Raw genomic sequence first — 18,583 nt, 5'->3', positions numbered from 1 at the left:
ACTAGGGTTCAGTTAGTGATGAAATTACGTTTAAGTACTTCGCCAATTTACATTTTAACTAACCCATCAAATAATTTATTTATTTTTGCATATTGGGTTGGGTCGGAATTTAATTTTGTATTCGTTTAGCTTAGGGGTGTGTAAAATTTATTTCGATTTAAAAAATTCGATAAAAATTTTAAATTTTGAATTAAATAGTTTGAGCTAATCGAGTTATTCAGATAAACTCGAATAAAAATTTAAAAATTTTAATTTAACTCGAATATGAATTACAAAATTCAAGTTATTCAAAAGCCCGAATAAGAAAAAGCAATATTACGTTGTTTTGATAAATGTTTACCTAAGTTAAAAGTCAAAACTATTAAGTTAAAAGGTAAACCCATTATATTGTTTATGTAGTTAAATAATATTATACTTCGCCTTCTAGTTAAATAATTAGTCCATGTAAACGCAACAATAATAGGATTCGTTAACTCGACTTGACTCGGAATTTTTTGACTCGATTCCATTTGATTTGAAAATTTTTCAAATTGAGTTCAGTTGCTAAAATAGGATTTGTCAACTCAACTAGCTCGAATTTTCTTGACTAGATTTGACTCGATCGAATGCTTACCCCTAGTGTAGCTAATGTTTGGGATTCATTGGAATTAAGTTCGTGTTTGGTTTTGTAGTAAGATTACAATATTACGAGAATGTAAGATTATGAGTGGAATGTGAAATTACTTTGTTTGGTTCATAATGTAAAACTAAAGAGTTTGATTGATGGAATTTAAGATTACTTAAGAGCACATTTTACTCAATTGTCTTTATTATAAATTTTTTGACCAATTTAGTTCTTTTAATAGTTTTAGTCAATTTTCATAAAATTATGATAAATTATTACAATTCTTACTTTTTATTACAATTTATATACTAATAAGTAAATATACGATGTTAAAATAAACCAAAATTATAATAATTAAAAAAGTGATTGTAACACTAATCATAATTATAATTAATACATTAATAAATAAATAATCAAATAAAATAAAATATTATAGCATATGACATCTAACAGTTGATTATTAAGAAAAAATATTTTCATTTTAATTAGTCTTAAGTTTTATTTAAGAAAAATTTAAATTGATTAAAATAAGAAAATAAAGGATAAATTAGTCTAAAATTTAAAATTACACCCATAATTTAAGATTACACTTTATATTACAGCATCTTTAATACTATTTTTAATATGAAAGTATGAGATTTAACAATCTCACTCCAATGTTATAATTGACTCCCAAATAATTTAGTTTTCACTAAGCCATACATGTTTATTGGCATTTGGTCTATTGCTTAATAAAGGAAAGATGAAATTATTTTGTACAAATTTATCCTTTTACAAAACATTTTTAATAAAAACAATAAATTTTTTAATTTTCCACATTTTTCATTTTCATTTTCTCAACCAAAATGTTTTTCATTTTCTAAATGACAAAACAAAATGACTTGATACCAAATGAAACCTAAGTTTTTGAAAAGTCTAATTTAAATTTTTAAAAGAAATTTCTTAAATATTTGATTAAAATTTTCAAAACTTGTAAATGAGATGAAAATTTATTACCAAAATAAAATAAAACATTGAGATCCAAGCTCCTCAAAAATTCCATTATGTTTTTCGTTTAAAGTTGAGTCTTGTTCAGATGTGATGTAGATTTTGTATTTGTTTGTACATGTTTGGATGTAATTTCAGTTCAGATCCATCATGTAAACTCCACAAGTCGGTCCAAATTCACAATACATAAAAGGGTTGATGGTATTCTTTTTTTATTAAAAACATCATTGAATCCTACTTGAATAATGATCGCTCCTTCCCAGAAAGCTTTACAGGTGATCCTCTGCTTGGGCGAAAATACCATTTCCCCACACTCTATTCTTTTCTGAACCAAATTTTCTTTTCAGACGAACACTCGAACATAATCGTAGACTTCAACCTGTTTTTATGCCAAGGAAGTTTCAGCCTGAAAACCTATACAGGGTCCCAAGTATTGGAATTTGATCACAAACATGCTGGATACACCCGATACTAGATAAAATGTGCCATTTCCATTTCACAATGATGAATGATGAAGTCAAATAAATACAGTTTTTCAGACTAGGAAAGAGTATACCAACATTATGCTCTTATTTCTCTGGAAATTTCTTGCCCCAAACATGATATCGGAAGAAAAAGGGTAAAACTTGATGCTTGTATGCTCGATTCTCACTCGGTCCAAGAAATAGAAGGAAAAAAAAACTCAGTCGGCTACTCACTTGTGTAATATCCCTTTCTTTTGTAGTTTAGGCTTTTTGTGGTTTTGGTTCTGCCATGGAATTTAACACTCAGTTATCAAAAATTAGAAATGACACGAAATGATAGAAAAAAGAAACAATTTACCAAAAAAAAGTATATACCTTTTGTCTCTGGAGAGCATCATAATCTATCCTCTCCTTCCAGTTACTCTTACGAAGTTTGATTGGTCTGTTTCCAACATATTTACCTGCACCACATCATCCACAAAAAGAATGCTCATAGAATACAAACATATTAAAGCCATAAGATGTACAAGTTTGGCCGAGGATTATAGAAGTACTCACCATTCATCTCCTTAAGTGCAGCTGCGAGGTCAGAAGGGTTAGCAAAGCTAACAAACCCATAGCCCTTTGTTTTGCCTGTTCGTTTGTCTCTAACAACCTGGTAAGTAAATAATATAAGCATACAAATATTCTTAGTTATCCAATCATCTCGTAGGAATTCATTAGCACCTCACCACAAGCCATGCAAACAGGCATGCAATTCCCTTTCTCTCTCAAAAAAAAAAAAAGAAAAGGAAAAAAAACCCGAACAAACAAAATATAATGCCAATGTAATGGCTCACAGACAGGGTATTAAACAAATAAACCCAAAATATACTTAAAACATTACCATAATCATGTGTCAAGCCTCATATCATACTACCGACAGAAAATGAGCATAATCAACAAATCTGACTCCAACCAGTCATCATTTTAACAGCCAAAACCCCATAATGCATAAGTGATGCTGATTTGCCACAAACTCCCAACCCAGTGCACACATAGTTGATGTTGTTTAGACTTGAGGGGTGAATTGTCGGATACAAGTATATATATGATTCAAACATGCTCAATTTTTTCTAAGATTTTCCATATATTTGGAGGATCACCCATACCCACATCTGAATATATGTTTGACACCAGTGCCAACCACAGAAGTCGATTCAGAACCAGTAAAAGGACAGGTGGTTAAGCATCATTGGAAAGTTGAAATTTCAGTTCTTCTCACATTTCAACACTATACGATATCAAAGCAAAGGATAATGTGGACTTCCAGTTTTCTCTCTTTAAAGTTAGAAAAGATGAGGCAATCCCCTATTAAATAGATTAACAGGTTGGCTCACCTTGCACATGCTTGAAATGAGTTGAGATTGCTATAACTCAAGCTACTCTACAAGTTAAGTTAAACATACCATATTCAATAGATTAGTTCCAGCAACCAACATCCAATATTGGTCTCTACAATTTGGACAGGATTGACGAATGCAAAGGATTATCCATTAAATTGCAGAATTCCAATTTTAAAGCAAAACCTACCTTAAACACAGACATACAACAGCCCTGTGCGCTTCATACAAAAATCTGAACAGGAAATGGAAAGAGTTGATACACCCATGGGAAAAAGGTATACAAAAGGAAAACATACAAAATCATGTAATTTTGGAAACTTACTCTGGCCATGTTAAAGAAGGAAATCGAGCAAAAGCTTTTGAAAGCACATCGTCATTCACCTCATTGCCCAGATCACCACAAAATAGGCGAAAGTCATCTGCGGAGTACCAACAAAAATAAAAACATCAGAACTAAAAGAAAACGGGAAACACACATAGAAATAAAAAGAAAAAGAAAAGAAAAGAAAAAAGAAACAAGTATGATAATTAGATAGTTCATACTTTCGGGCCATTCGGCAAGGGTTGGATCCTCCCATGACTGACCAGCAGCTTTACGTGGGATTGCTTTCTTTTTGGTTTCGGCTTTGTGCTCGGTCTCACAGCTTGCAAGGGCGGCCTTTACGCTCTCTAGTGCTTCAGGGGTAACTATCTGAGCATCCCTTTGAAATAACTGTTGGGCCTGTTCAAATATACTGCAACAAGTTACACAAATGAAGTGTGTATTTGAACTCACAGCTCTATAATATATTAACACTAATCAGAGGTAATGACTGCAAATTAGAACTAAAAGTTAATTCTTCTGTTAAATTTTCGATTTTCAATTCCTGCAACACAAATTTATTTTCGAGTTTTTAATTCTCATTCTCACTTTAAACAAAAAATATAAAAAATATATATATCACATCCCTCTAGAATTAGGAGGGAAAAAAAAACAAATTAAACTGACATAATTCCTAAACTTCACGAATCCATAATTTGCTTTTAAAAATAAAAAGTTGATATCTATAATTTGTTGATAGTCTGACCTGATGGTATTGAGGGAGAGAATAGACACCGGTGACGGTGGCGACAGGGGCGGGGTAGACAGGGGCTGGGGCGACCGGAACAGGCTGGGGAGACGGGGCATAAGGTTGGGCCTGTTGCTGGAGATGAAACGGCAAAGGGAAATAGGACGAGTTTGCCGACGTTTGGTAGGTGAATTGAGAAGAGGATGAAGGAATTATGGCTGAAGAGGGTAGAATCGACATTGTTGATAATGAGGGATTTAGGGTTCGGGGAGAAGCAAAGTTGGGTGAGAAAGAGGAGAAAATTTTCCCTTTTTTCTTCAATGGAGGAAGTTTCTGGATTTTGCGGGGAGTAACCAACAAAGATTTTAAGAATGTTCTAAAAGAGTCCTTAAATTCGAAAACGGCGCCGTTTAAGTGAATGAAAAAAGGACAGGAAGCTTTTGTTAGATTTTGGAAGATGGACTAGTTTCGGGTCCAAATGAACTCATTAACCCGCCCATTAAACTACCTAGATTTTTATTACAACTAGACTCATCATCTGCGTAAAAGTAATTTTTAGCTTAAATATGTCAAAGGTCCCTGCACTCTTTTGAAATTCAAAATTTAGTCTTTATACTTTAATTTTGAGACATTAAGTATTTTTTTATTTGAAAATTTTGATCCCTCCGTCTATTTTTATCAATAGTGGCTGTTATAAAAAGGGTAAAATATATTTTAACCCTCAATAGTTACATTTTTGTCAATTTAGTCTTTATCCTTTAAAAGTAAATAAAAAATTTAACCATATTTTAAATAAAGACATAAAGTTTAAATAATCTAAAATAATGAAATAAATAAAATTATATAAAATTCAAATAAAAATAAAAATCATTTTAAATATATAAATTTGAATCGGTTGGGATATTGGTCTAATAAAAGTAAAAATCGGTTGACCTACAAATCAATACAAATTGTTTGAATCAATCTAAAAAACTACTTGAAACGATAGTTATAATGATATTTTATAATTTTATTTTTAAAATTATTTGCATTGAACCAATCGATGTTCGAATTGGAAATTAATGTCTAACCAATAGTTCAACCACAGTCTAGTTCCAAAAATATTGACAAAATTTACAATAATAAAACAATTATTTACTTAGGCTGGTTAGGTTACACAGTTGATAAACATCTCATACTATCATTCAATGAATAAATAAATTTTTTTGAAATTTTGGCAATATTTTTAGAACCAGATTAATAGTTGAATTGGTCAGATTAATAAATTTTTAGTTCGAATGGTTTGACCGGTCAAAAGCTAATAAATTATTAAAAAATAAATATATTTAAAAATTTTATAAAAATCTTCTCAATCAATTTTTTAGTTCGATTCAACCAGTCTGTGTTAATTTGTAGGTCATCTAATTTTTACCTCTCATCGAGCTGATACCCCAACCTATTCCCAGTCCAACTGGTCTAACTGGTTGGTGAAATCTGGTTTAGAAAAATTAAATTTTGAAAATGTTTATATATTTAAAAGAGTAAACTACACCTAGAGTCATTTTTGTTTACCTCAGATTACATTTGAGTCAATTATGTTTGAAATGTTACGTTTTAGTCACTTACGTTATTGTGTTGTAACATTTTAGTCAATGAGCCATTAATTGTTGTTAACGGTAAGCTAACGTGGCACGTTAAATCTTCATTTCAAACAAAAAATTAGGTTAAATTATACAATTGGTCTCCATATTTTTTCGTTTTGAGCAATTTAAAATTTTCTTTTATGTTCTTTTAAAAATTTTTCATTATGTTCCATTCTCTTATGCTTCTCCCTCTATTTTCCTACCTTCTCCATTAATTTTAACATATCAAGAAGTCGAAATGGTGGTGAAGAAAAAAACATGGTATGGGTTTTTGGGTTTTGGTTATAGGCAATTATGACTTTCGACTTCCTACTTCTTTCTTCACTGCCAATTTGACTTCTTGATATGTTAAAAGAAATGAAGAAGGTAAGAAAATAGAGGAAGAAATAGAAGAGAATGAAAAAAAAGAAAAAAAAAGTTTAAAGAATATAAAAAAAATTAAATTGCTCAAAATAAAAAAATATGGGGATAGATTGTATAATTTACCCTAAAATTTTTGTTTGAAATGATGATTTAACGTGTCACATCATCTCGCCGTTACACCATTAACGACAATTAACGACTCAGTGAATAAAATGTTACAATACGATAACATAAGTGACTAATTGCCCTATTTAAAATGATTTTTATTTTGAATTTTAAATAGTTTTTTCATAATTTTAGATTTAAAAAAATATTTTTAATTTTTATGTTTTCATTTAAAGTATGGGAAAATTATTTTGTAAAAAATTATTTACATTTAAAGAGAAAGGATTAAATTGTCAAAAATGTAAATATTGAGAACTAAAAAGTTATTTTACCTTTTTACAATTGCCATTTGCAACAAAATTAAATAGAGGCACCAAGATTTTCAAATAAAAGAGTAGAACAATTCAATTTTGATGTATCAAAATTAAAGTATAGAAAATTTCAAAAGTGATATTTTAATTTTTTTCATAAAGTAAATATAAAGTTTTATGTAAAAATATTTATAAAAGATATGCTTATTGAATCCAAAATTTTCAATGTTGTAATTCATGACATATTGAAAATTAAAGGACTTAAATTTTAAATATAAGCATTGTATAAATCATCCTTTGTTTATTTATAAATGTGAGACCGAGAAATTATGGAAATAAAGTTTTTAATCTAATAAAAAGAATAATGAAGAGAATAGCAAATGCATGCATGTTGTCAATGTAGGGATAAGCAAAATGTATTACATGATTTTAAAAGGGGCTTGATGAACATTTAACCTTCGTCCTAAAGGGTAATTAGATCGAGACTCTAATGGCCTTAGTGGATGGCCATGACAATGGCCTTTGATTCCCACTAATCAACCAACGAGCAGAACATTTACAGTGTTGGTGGTAAGAATCTGCACTGTTTTAAGAATGGTCCAAGCCCCATGAGCAATACTTGAAGTCTTGTGGATTTACACTATTGAAGCTAACATCTTGGAATTAAAACTGGACGCTTTATCTTGATTTACGATATAAGTGGTTTGATGATCCCAACTCCGTTTATTTCTTCCTAATTTGATATCAATTGAAAGTTTTGAAACAATAATTGTCAATTGCTTCAGGCACCGGTGAAGATAAGAAAAACAATGTACACTCGGTATGTTTGCGTAATTCAGTTTCCATACGTCTGTGGGGCTTTGCCCAAAGAGATAATCTATTATCTTAATATCTCGTACAACAAGTGATTACAAGTGCTAACACTCACTGGATTAACATTCTCACTTTTTCACCTAAAATCTAGATCACTTTCCTTTAACATTTCCCCTTGAAAACTTAGGATAAATACTAAGTGACACACTTGATTACTTACAAAATACACTTTGAAAATGAAGTTCTAAATAACAGAATAAGTGCCATGTTACCTACACAAGCATTTCAATGTATAAGAGTTTAAAGCTTGTTAAGGTAAAGACTAATTACAGCCAATCTTCCTATCAAAACAAGAAGATAACCAAGTAATATCTTCAATATGACAAGGATAAGTCTTCAAATCTTCAAAATATATTACCAAGTTACATGATCCAATCCAATCTCCTCAAAATAGAGAAGTAGATTTGCTTAATCCAATCAAAACCAGTCTTCAAGATATTCTTATAACAGGTTTGGATCTCATAAATAGACTTACACACGTCCAGATAATCAGTAAAGATCACAACCTAAAGATTTGTAAACAAAAATGGCCAACTTCATATAAGGCAAGTTATGAGGTTGAGAAGTGCTAGACAACAATGGACTCTAGTCGTGGCACTACTTTAGGCACTTCTCTCATACTTGTCTCAACAACAAAACCTCTATTAAGGTCAAATAAGTTTTTCATATTTAGAGCATGAATCTAACTTCACTAAGCAAACTTCAATCCATCACAATCAGCCCAAATCTCATCAAAACAATTACTTTTTATATAGGAATACAAAGGATCATAAAATCAACCCTTATATATTATATATAAGGTAAGTAAGTAGATCACATAAGAATCCTTAAAAAATAACCTTACTTGCTTTAATCTCTTCTTCAATAATAAACACGGGATTTTTTGCACAAAATTCTCAAAAAGATTCAAGCATACAACCAAAATATTTTGATCAAACATGCTAACAAATAAGATAAATTATGAGTTTGAGCAGTACCAAACACCAATGGGCATTGCTCCTTGGCACTCCTCATTAATTGTCTCAACAATATCCATAGGTGTCAAGTCTACAGATTAAAAGATTCACATATCAATAAAGAATTATTAGTGTTATGATAAAAAAGAAGACAAAAATAATATTTTTATATAATAGCTCTAAAGTTATATGTGTTTTAAGGCCCTGAGACTTTGAATGTCTAAGTTCAAGTTTCACCATGCGCAATTATGATGCGTGGTTTCTCTTTCAATTTTATTTTGAGCTTGAATCTCATTATATGTGGATTATGTTTGAATTTATTCCCGTGTTTAATCCAATAATACTTTGAGTTAACTTAATTCTACTTATAATTACTCAAATATATATTCATCGACTATACTATATACAAATATGATAAATAATTGAATTTATATGATTTAATTTATGATTAATAATAAAATGATATATTTATAACATAAACTATATGCTTTCAGTTGCTCTAAGAAAAATTCTAAATTTTATATTATTTTTGTAAATTAAATTTGAAATCGAGTCGGTTTAAAGGGAGGTGTTTTTCATCAATTAAAAATTTGTTTTCACTTTTTCAATTTTAATGATTTTCTTTATTTTCAGAATTGATGAATTAGTTTCTTTTATTTTTCTTTTTCAAAGGTATTAATAGGATTTTCAGGGTAAATTTGAAGAACACCAAAATTTAGAAAAATGTTGTTATTTTTATAATCATAAAAATAGCAATAAATTTCCATATTGCATTTGGGGTTTTAGGGTTACGGTTAGGTTAAGATATGCTTGAAATCAGATTCAACATTTAATTTTTTCCACTTTAGAATTGTTATTTTAAATTTTAGCGGTTTCAAACTTGGGAATATATTTATTCTTTTAATTTTTGAAGATGGAAATATATTTATTTATTAAATTCAGCTTATAAATCTGGTGTAGTCAGAAGGAATTTTCAGAGCAGCTTTAGGTGAAGTCAAATTACAGAAATACTTTTGATGAACAAGTAAACTCAATTTTTTTCTCCCTTTTAATTTTATGTTTTTTCTTTCCTGATGATTGATTTTGTTCTGAAAATTTTATTGATCAATTTTTTGATAGTGATATTTTAGGGTATAGGTTTATTTAATCTGACTTATTTATGGTGAAAATAATACATGAATTTTTATTTAGGTCTCAAATTAATAAAAAAATCTAAGAAATGTGTTGATGAATTTGATGTTCAATGCTGCATTTAACTTTGTAAATGTTAAAATCAATTGTTCTTGTGGATGAATTTATCTGATCCTAGAAATAATAGAGCTGGATTATTAATATAAGGGATCATGATTTTTAAGGTTATGAAATCACCTGCATTATTCAACCAATAAAAGAAAAACACCATCATAACTCTAGGGTTTTTTTTCGATGTTTAAAATTATCTATAATTTCTTCCCAATTTTTAATTAGGAGGATAAACGTGCTTGAGCATGCTCGAACTCACCTCTTCCTGTACTGGTAATAATGTCGATACCAATCAAATTGAGACTCAATCGGTAAGTTTAGAGTTTTGAATTAACTCAATCGAGAATGTGAGAACATTATGTTTTGAACTATCACCTCTTCTTGCACCGACAATAATGTCGATATTAATCGAATTGAGACTCGGTCGGTAAATTTCAATCTGAAAATATGAGAACATTAGTTTTATTGATTCAACTAATTAGGCTATATTAGTAATTTGGGCAAGAGTTTTATTAAATTACATGGCGAATCACATTTTTAGCTGAATGGTAAATTTGTGTGGGGTTCAAGTTGATTGGCATTCGACTATGTGTTTGTAAACTTTTTCCCCCCTCCCCGTTATAATGTACTAATGATTAGAAATGGTTGGAAGTTTTAGGATCTCCAAAATGCTTTAGAATTGATCCTCCTCAATGCTAAAAACATGAATCTGTAACATTATTACAGTTTTGACATTTATGCTAATCTTATAAGGATTTAATGCTTTATTTTGAATGGAAATGAAGTTTTTTATTTATTTTTTAATTGCTTGCCTGTTTCTGTGTGGGTAAAATATTATATTTACATTGGGTTGTTTAGCTTTTAAGGTGGGTCTTTTTGTATTAATTTGTTATCTATTCCTCGTACAAAATGTAGTTTTTTGAATTGTCATCCATTGTCTTGTGTAGTAATACGGATAGGGATGGAACTTGTGAGAGTTTGTCTTGAAGAAAAGAATGATGATATTTCATCAGTTCCACCAGGTTTCGAGCCTCGTGCATCGTTTACCTTAAAGACTGAGGCACAGGATACTAAAAGACATGAGCGTGATAATTTGATCTGTTGTTCAGCCTCTACTAGAGCCATTCTAGTTGAAAAGGGAACTGGGTTGGCCAATGATGAAAGTTCAAAGATTACAAGGTCAATGTCTATGAGGCGTCGACCTTGGATAAACTATGGTCAATATGATAACAGTTCAGAAGATGAACCCGATCATGGAAAGCTCAATCAAGTTAGTTTCTTCTTTCCTTGTTAAGTTGTTTGTTTATCATTGTATAGCTGCAACATCTTATATGCATGAAATGACTTAGAAGTCCCTTATAGTTAAGGTTTTTTTGGTAGGATGACTTCATGTTTATTTTGTATTGTAGAGTTGCGTAATTCAGTGACTATAAAGCAGATGGACTATGCATTCTAGAATGTATAATTGATATGATGTGTTACTTTATTAACCATTTTCTTCAAATGTTACTTCTGAAAAATTTACATGAAGTGGAACAAGAGAATAGGACAAGCAAGCAAAGTTTCCGATCATGAAGTGGAACAAGTGTTGAAACAGGTAACTGCAAGATGGCGTCCAGAAGAGGCATGTCGGCCAGATATTGAGGATGTACCTGTGTTCTACCCAACAGACGAGGTACTTAATGTTGCTTACAATATTTTGAGTTGTTTAATTTTCTTAATTTTTCGTGCCATGCTTGTTACTTTTGCTTGTAAAATCTAGAGTTCTACTTTATAGAGTTGAAGTATCTTAACTGGTTTCATTTTGTTTCTCCAGGAGTTTGAAGATACTTTGAAGTATATAGCCAGCATACGACCAAGAGCAGAACAATATGGAATCTGTCGCATTGTTCCTCCATCTTCTTGGAAGCCTCCTTGTCCTCTTAAAGAAAAGAATATGTGGGAAAATTCTAGATTTGCTACTCGTGTGCAGAGGGTTGATAAGCTTCAGAATCGTGATCCGATGAGAAAAATGTCAGAAGCCAATAACAATATCAGGAGGAAAAGGAGAAGATGCATGAGAATGGCTATAGACTGTGGGCCTGATAGTGGAAGCATCTCAGAGTCTGATGCTGGACTTTCTGAACTGGAGGGGTTTGGTTTTGAAGTTGGCCCTGAGTTTACTCTGGATAGATTTCAGAAATATGCAGATAATTTCAAGACCCAATACTTTAGGTTGAAGGAAAATGATGTAAATATGGAAGGTAAAATGACCATTCTTCAAGATCACCATGAGCCTTCAATTCAGAATATTGAAGGTGAATACTGGAGGATAGTGGAGAAAGCGACCGAGGAAATAGAGGTACAACTTGCAAGTTTAGGAAAAATAAATTGACCACTCCTCTCTTTGATTGATTTACTTCTGCATGGTTAACATAGCTGTTGGAGCTTCGTTTTTCATCTGCCCTATTCTTTCTTTCCTTTTTAAAAGTTCACAGCTGCAAATATGTGTACCTAATTCTTATGCTCTATTTCTTTTTAAGGTCTTATATGGGGCTGATCTGGAAACTGGAGTTTTTGGTAGTGGATTCCATAAGAAGCTAAATCAAGTTGGACTTGCTTCTGATGAAAAATACATAAAATCAGGCTGGAACTTAAACAATTTTCCCAGGCTTTCTGGATCTGTCCTCTCGTATGAAAGCAGTGACATTTCTGGGGTTTTGGTTCCTTGGTTGTATGTAGGAATGTGCTTTTCCTCCTTTTGTTGGGTAAGACATCTAGGTCTACGAACCTCCCAATATGTTTTGAATATATATATATCATGTGCATGTAATATGGCATCATAAGAACAGTTAAGAAGTTGGTATGTCTTAAAGTGAACAGATCCAGGCTGAAATATAGTGCTGATGTGAAAATGTGCATGCATTTGTTGGCCTATCAATGGTTCTTTTGAACTTGCAAGTTTGATGTCTCATTTAAGGCCATTACTTATACATGCAACACTTCTGTTTTAGGCAGTTGTTTACAATCAAAGGATGACTAAGGATGCTAATAATTGCTAATTCTTTTTGCTTTCTTTTGTTTTATATGGATGCGACCAGCATGTTGAAGATCACCACCTATACTCGTTGAATTACATGCATTTGGGTGCTCCAAAAATTTGGTATGGTGTCCCAGGAAAGGATGCTTCTAAATTGGAGAAGGCTATGAGAAAGCATTTGCCTGACCTTTTCGATGAACAACCTGACCTGCTTCACAAACTGGTGAGCTAAAAGTTCTATAACATGGTTCAGAAAATCTTTGTCCCAGGTCTGTTAAATTACTGTAATATTACTGCATGATACTAATTATGCTTTGAATGTCATTCTTTCATACAGGTCACTCAGTTGTCCCCTTCCATACTAAAATCTGAAGGGGTACCTGTCCATCGATGTGTTCAGAATGCGGGAGAGTTTGTTCTGACTTTCCCTAGAGCATATCATGCAGGGTTCAACTCAGGTTTCAATTGTGCAGAGGCAGTAAATGTAGGTCCTGTTGATTGGTTGCCCCATGGACAGATTGCTATCGAGCTATACCGTGAACAAGGAAGAAAAACTTCCATCTCGCATGACAAACTATTGCTTGGAGCAGCAAGGGAAGCAGTCAAAGCTCACTGGGAGCTCAATTTCGTGAAAAACTATACTTCTGATAACATGAGATGGAAAGATGTGTGCGGAAAGAATGGAGTCTTATCTAAAACTCTCAAGGTAAACATTATGCCCGCGATTTATCTAAAAGTATACGCATACTTAGCTCAAAGTCTTTAGGATAATATTTGACTTGTCTTGTTCACAGGCACGTGTTGAGATGGAGCGTTTAGCAAGGGAATTTCTTTGCAGTTCCTCTCAGGCTGTGAAAATGGACAGAAACTTTGATGCTACTAGCGAAAGAGAGTGTTGTATATGTTTTTTTGATTTGCACCTCTCTGCAGCGGGTTGTCGCTGTTCCCCTGATAGATATGCATGCCTCAATCATGCAAAGCACCTCTGCTCATGTGCTAGGGATGCCAAATTTTTCCTCTTTCGTTACGATATAAATGAATTAAATATCCTTGTTGAGGCCTTAGAAGGAAAACTAAGTGCAATCTATAGGTGGGCAAGACTAGACCTTGGAATGGCTCTGAGTTCATACGCCTCCAAAGACAATATAATGGAAGGAATACCTAAAGAGGTGCAGTCAAAACCATCGGTCGATTCCTTCAAAGATTTGCAAGGAGAAGAGATGTTGAAAGAGAAGCCTTTGATTTTAACTCTGATATCTAATCCGATGTTATCACACCAAAGAGATGAAGTATCAGAGGCTGCGTTACCATCAAATGATCCGAACTCTAAGTTGAAGAAAGAGGATGTGATTCTTTTTGGTTCAGACTTAAGCATGCATGGAGGCCAAACTGCCATGGAAAGTAAAGTGAAAAAGCCTGTAGCTCCAGTGGGTGATAATATTAATCTTCTTAGCTATGATGAACCAAAGAAACCAGTTTTAGAAAGACCAACAGAACATTTTGTTGCTAAGCAGTCAGAAGCCTCAACAAGATGTACTGAAAACTTGAGTCCATATACTTGCAACAATGAGCCTATAACTGATGCCAGTTCACCTGATTTACAAAGGAATGGTTGTTCATTTCAATATTTACAAGGGAAAGAGGAGCATACTGGAAATGGCATCACATTGCTAGGATCTAATGACCTGGAAAGCAACCATCAGGAACTGCTACTGTTGGGCAGTGAAAAAGCTAACAAGGAGAAACATGAGAATGTAGGAGCTATTGCCTCTTTAAGTTCAGTTGATAATGCAAGAAGTAATGTAGGAGCTCCAACTTGCTCACAAAATAATCTAGACAGAAATTTCCGGCAGAAAGGTCCTCGAATTGCCAAGGTAGTGCGTAGAATCAACTGTAATGTTGAGCCTCTGAAGTTCGGAGTTGCGCTCTCTGGGAAGTTATGGTGTAACAGCCAGGCCATTTTCCCTAAAGGTAAGTTGTATTCTGAGTCTACTAAGGCTGATGCATGTCAGTATATATGAACTCCTTTATTCTAATTAATGCAGGATTTAAGAGCCGCGTTAGGTATATAAGTGTTTTAGATCCAACAAATATGGCATACTATGTCTCAGAAATTCTGGATGCTGGGAGGGATGGACCTTTGTTCATGGTAACTTATATTGTTTGTCTTTGATGTTCTTCATGTTTATGCTCGTATATCAACTATTTTTTTAATTGAATTTCAGGTGTCTGTGGAGCATTGTCCCAATGAAGTATTCATTCATGTTTCAGCTACCAGATGCTGGGAGATGGTGAGGGAGCAAGTGAATCAAGAGATCACAAAGCAGCACAGACTAGGAAGAACCAACCTCCCACCATTGCAACCTCCCGGAAGCCTTGATGGCTTTGAAATGTTTGGTTTTTCATCACCAGAAATTGTGCAGGTAAATCAGTTAGTATAATATGTTAAAAGTGATTCTTTCTGATGAAGTAAACTCATATTTCATATGGTTTAATCTAGGCTATTGAGGCAATGGATCTAAATCGAGTTTGTATGGAGTATTGGGACTGTCGGCCATACTCACGGCCTCAAGTGCAGATTCCACAACATTTTCAGCCTCCTGGTAATGGTGGGAACTTAGAAACAACATCTGGGGAACAAAATGCAGGGGCTTATCAGAATAACTGCTTGCCTGATGGAGTTGACGCACTACTCGGAAGACTATTCAAGAAAGCCAACTCAGCAGAACTACATTCACTTTATAGTATTTTAAGTGATAAAAGACCACCCATGGGTATAGACCTCGTAGCTCGACTCCTTAACGAAGAGATTCACAGTCGTGGATGATTGAAATTCTTTGGTCATGCAGATTCTTAAATACCAACATCCTGTTTTCATGCAACTTGCCCGCAATTATTCAATCCGTCATTTTTTGTTTTGAATTGGAGAAGATTGAAGACAGTAGGTTAGTTATTTTACTGTCGGATTTTTTGCATGCGGATCGATGCTCCGATTGGCTTCCGGCCCTGAGTTGGGCGGGACATTGGTAGTTTGGTTTCATACCATTCTCATTAAAAAACAGAGCTAATTGTAACTGAATTTTATCTATTATATTTGAACAATTTGATAAATTTTTTTTTCACAATGCCAAGAACTAAATATAGTTCTTCTCGACCCAATAAAAGGATAATACCTTACAATAAAATTATCCCAAACGTCAGTGGGAAGATTATAGGAGAAATTAAATGGTGGGGGGATTCCTGCAAACAATCCAGGAAAAGAAAAGAAAATTGGGAAGACTGGAAAAGATGGGGTCAAAGATTTGTACTATGACAACTAAGTAGCTATGTTGTTTTAGAGCCCAGACCGCAACCAACCAGTTTTGTCGATCGTGGATGGGCCATGGTGGGTGATAAAAGCTGTCTTTTCTGCCATCTTGCCTCTCTCATTTTCGTTGCCCACATTGTTTGAGATTGTGAGGTAAATTGAATCCATAATTTTTTTAAAAAGAGACTAAAAAATTTCTACAATATTGACGCTAAACCTTCAGTATTTTCAATTGCATTCCCATACTTTAGTAGCAATTATTCTTTTTATTTTCAATATTTCTTGATTAATCTTAAAAAAAAATAGATTGCACCTTTCCTTGTGATAGTTTAATTTTATGCCAGATGAATTAATTAATTTTAGATATTAATTTTGTATAAAATCACTAATATCTTGATTGGATAATTATATTTAGTAATTAATTAATATAAATTATTGATTAAATTAGGACTGATTGTCTTTATAATCTCAATTTCTTAAATGTTGATTAGAAATTATATTAGTGTGAATCTTATACTTGTGTTCATTTTGTGTTTGACCTATTTACATTCTTAAGACACCAAAAACACTTCAAATGATTTTTATTTTGTAAAGAAATTCTATTTTATCCCTTAAACATCGATAGCGAATTGTGAATTTTTTAAAACAATAAAATGGTATGGATAAATACCAAAATTTTAAATTAATATAAAATTTGTTGTTAAAATTGACTAAAAACAAAATCTTGATAGTGAAAAACCTAATTGAAGCCCAAATTATGGATTAAAATATTAAACTTAGGTGAATTATTATTGGTTTAATACTAATACTAATACTTGTGTGACTATTTAACTTCAACAATTTGAAGCGAATTCACTGTCTCAAATAGCACAATTTGTTGGGTTAAAGTCCACGGCTATGACATATGCCTCCAGCTAGAAAAAGTACTTAGGCACACTACAACAATGTCCCAAAAGCAAGCACCAACAACCACTATAGACATCGAATGGAAGACGGAAGGCAGTACCTGTTGAATGGCCGTGAGGAAAGGCCTGTGTTTTGGCATAGCATACCTGCTGTTATGATCCTTTAACCTGCGATATCCCGTCTTCATACTCATCAGCCCCCTATTGGTATCAGAGCCTGGTTAGACTTTCTTTCATTAGAAAACCCAGATTCAGAAGGAAAGAGATATTTTAAATCATGAGTTCAAATTCCAGACTATCTACTTCTAAAGCACCAGTTTCCTTACCTAGTTTTCCTTTACGGTCCCACTCTGCAAAAAAGATTTCATCCTTATATGAAATAGAATATTTCACTGAAGAAGAAAAGGTCCAAGCTACGGATCTGCCCCTTGTAAATCCTTATTCTACTTATCAAAGACCCTCTTTTTCTCCTCTTAGAAGTATCAAAGCTCTTATTACTACTAGTAAGAAAAATGTTAAAGAATATGTACAGTCGTCTAAATTCGATAAACATCTCATCTATGGCGCCCAAGAAGAGCAATTTGTAACTCTGGAAATCCCCTCCAACTTTCCACAGGACTGGATCCAACATGGATATTCACATATCCACTTTGGAGCAGTCAGACTTGCGTTAAACTATCATGGAACTTCAGGGAAACCTGTAGTTTCCAGGATTGCTTTGCTAGATTCCAGATATAAGAGATACCAAGATGCTTGTATTGGAACTGTTGAAGCCACATTAAGTTCAGGAATGGCTATGGTAACCTTGTTTCCAAATTTTACGATGTCTCTCCAAGATCCCAATCTTCTGGATACCCTTAAAGTTCAGATCCAGATAATTGGCGCGGAAATGGTCGAATCTGCTGTCACAGCCACTCTACACTACCAGATAGTGTATAGAGTTCAGGACCATGCTTTCAAGTTGACGAACCAAGGATCAGAAGATTCCCTCCTTATTTCAGTCAATACAAGGGATGAACCCCACTGTGTACATGTCCCAAAGCAAATCCCTAAACAGGAGCTTTTGAAGCTTCTACCGGAAAAGTGGGTGACAAATTATGAACAGATCCATCAACATGATCAGCCAATCAGATCCACTAAAAGCCAGATAATTACCAAGGCAGATGGCACTAGTGAGATCAGGTTTGATCATAGTCATCTAAAGCAGTTACCAACTCCTCCGATTTTCTCCACACAAATGATGCTACAACCGATACCTTTTGAAGCACCAGATCCAGGTCCAGAAACACCACTTATACAAAGCTTCCAGCCCAACGGAAAGCCTTTGTATCTTTTTAAAGATCCCACAGGACATTGTCCCTGGGATATTAATTGTTCCTGTCAAGGATGTC

At 33.1% G+C, this 18,583-nt stretch overlaps 2 protein-coding genes across 2 annotated transcripts; one reads left to right on the top strand and one right to left on the bottom strand.

Annotated features, from left to right (window-relative positions):
- Positions 1–1,780: 1,780 nt before the first annotated feature.
- LOC105782512 (uncharacterized) lies at positions 1,781–4,861 on the bottom strand. Its single transcript, XM_052627230.1, is given in 7 exon segments — positions 1,781–2,339; positions 2,431–2,516; positions 2,614–2,710; positions 3,763–3,779; positions 3,782–3,859; positions 3,984–4,161; positions 4,508–4,861. Coding segments are annotated over 7 exon segments (732 nt in total). The 5' UTR covers positions 4,730–4,861; the 3' UTR covers positions 1,781–2,285.
- A 6,020-nt stretch (positions 4,862–10,881) lies between these two features.
- Positions 10,882–16,091, top strand: LOC105784449 (putative lysine-specific demethylase JMJ16). Its single transcript, XM_012610333.2, has 11 exons — positions 10,882–10,983; positions 11,071–11,231; positions 11,559–11,636; positions 11,778–12,302; positions 12,484–12,708; positions 13,042–13,203; positions 13,318–13,686; positions 13,775–14,951; positions 15,026–15,129; positions 15,206–15,403; positions 15,481–16,091. Exons 1-11 carry the CDS (start codon positions 10,923–10,925, stop codon positions 15,805–15,807), a joined length of 3,387 nt encoding a protein of 1,128 aa, XP_012465787.1. The 5' UTR covers positions 10,882–10,922; the 3' UTR covers positions 15,808–16,091.
- The last annotated feature ends 2,492 nt before the right edge of the window (positions 16,092–18,583 follow it).

This window comes from Gossypium raimondii, chromosome 13 (assembly GCF_025698545.1).
Source record: "Gossypium raimondii isolate GPD5lz chromosome 13, ASM2569854v1, whole genome shotgun sequence".
Classification (NCBI taxonomy): Eukaryota; Viridiplantae; Streptophyta; class Magnoliopsida; order Malvales; family Malvaceae; genus Gossypium; species Gossypium raimondii.
This window is presented reverse-complemented; position numbering and strand designations above follow the sequence as displayed.

Coding starts and splice junctions, on each gene's coding strand:
- LOC105784449 (XM_012610333.2), top strand. CDS start 10,923: ATGGAACTTGTGAGAGTTTGTCTTGAAGAAAAGAATGATGATATTTCA. Junction 12,709..13,041: donor GCTTTTCCTCCTTTTGTTGG/GTAAGACATCTA, acceptor GGATGCGACCAG/CATGTTGAAGATCACCACCT. Junction 15,130..15,205: donor GGGATGGACCTTTGTTCATG/GTAACTTATATT, acceptor ATTGAATTTCAG/GTGTCTGTGGAGCATTGTCC.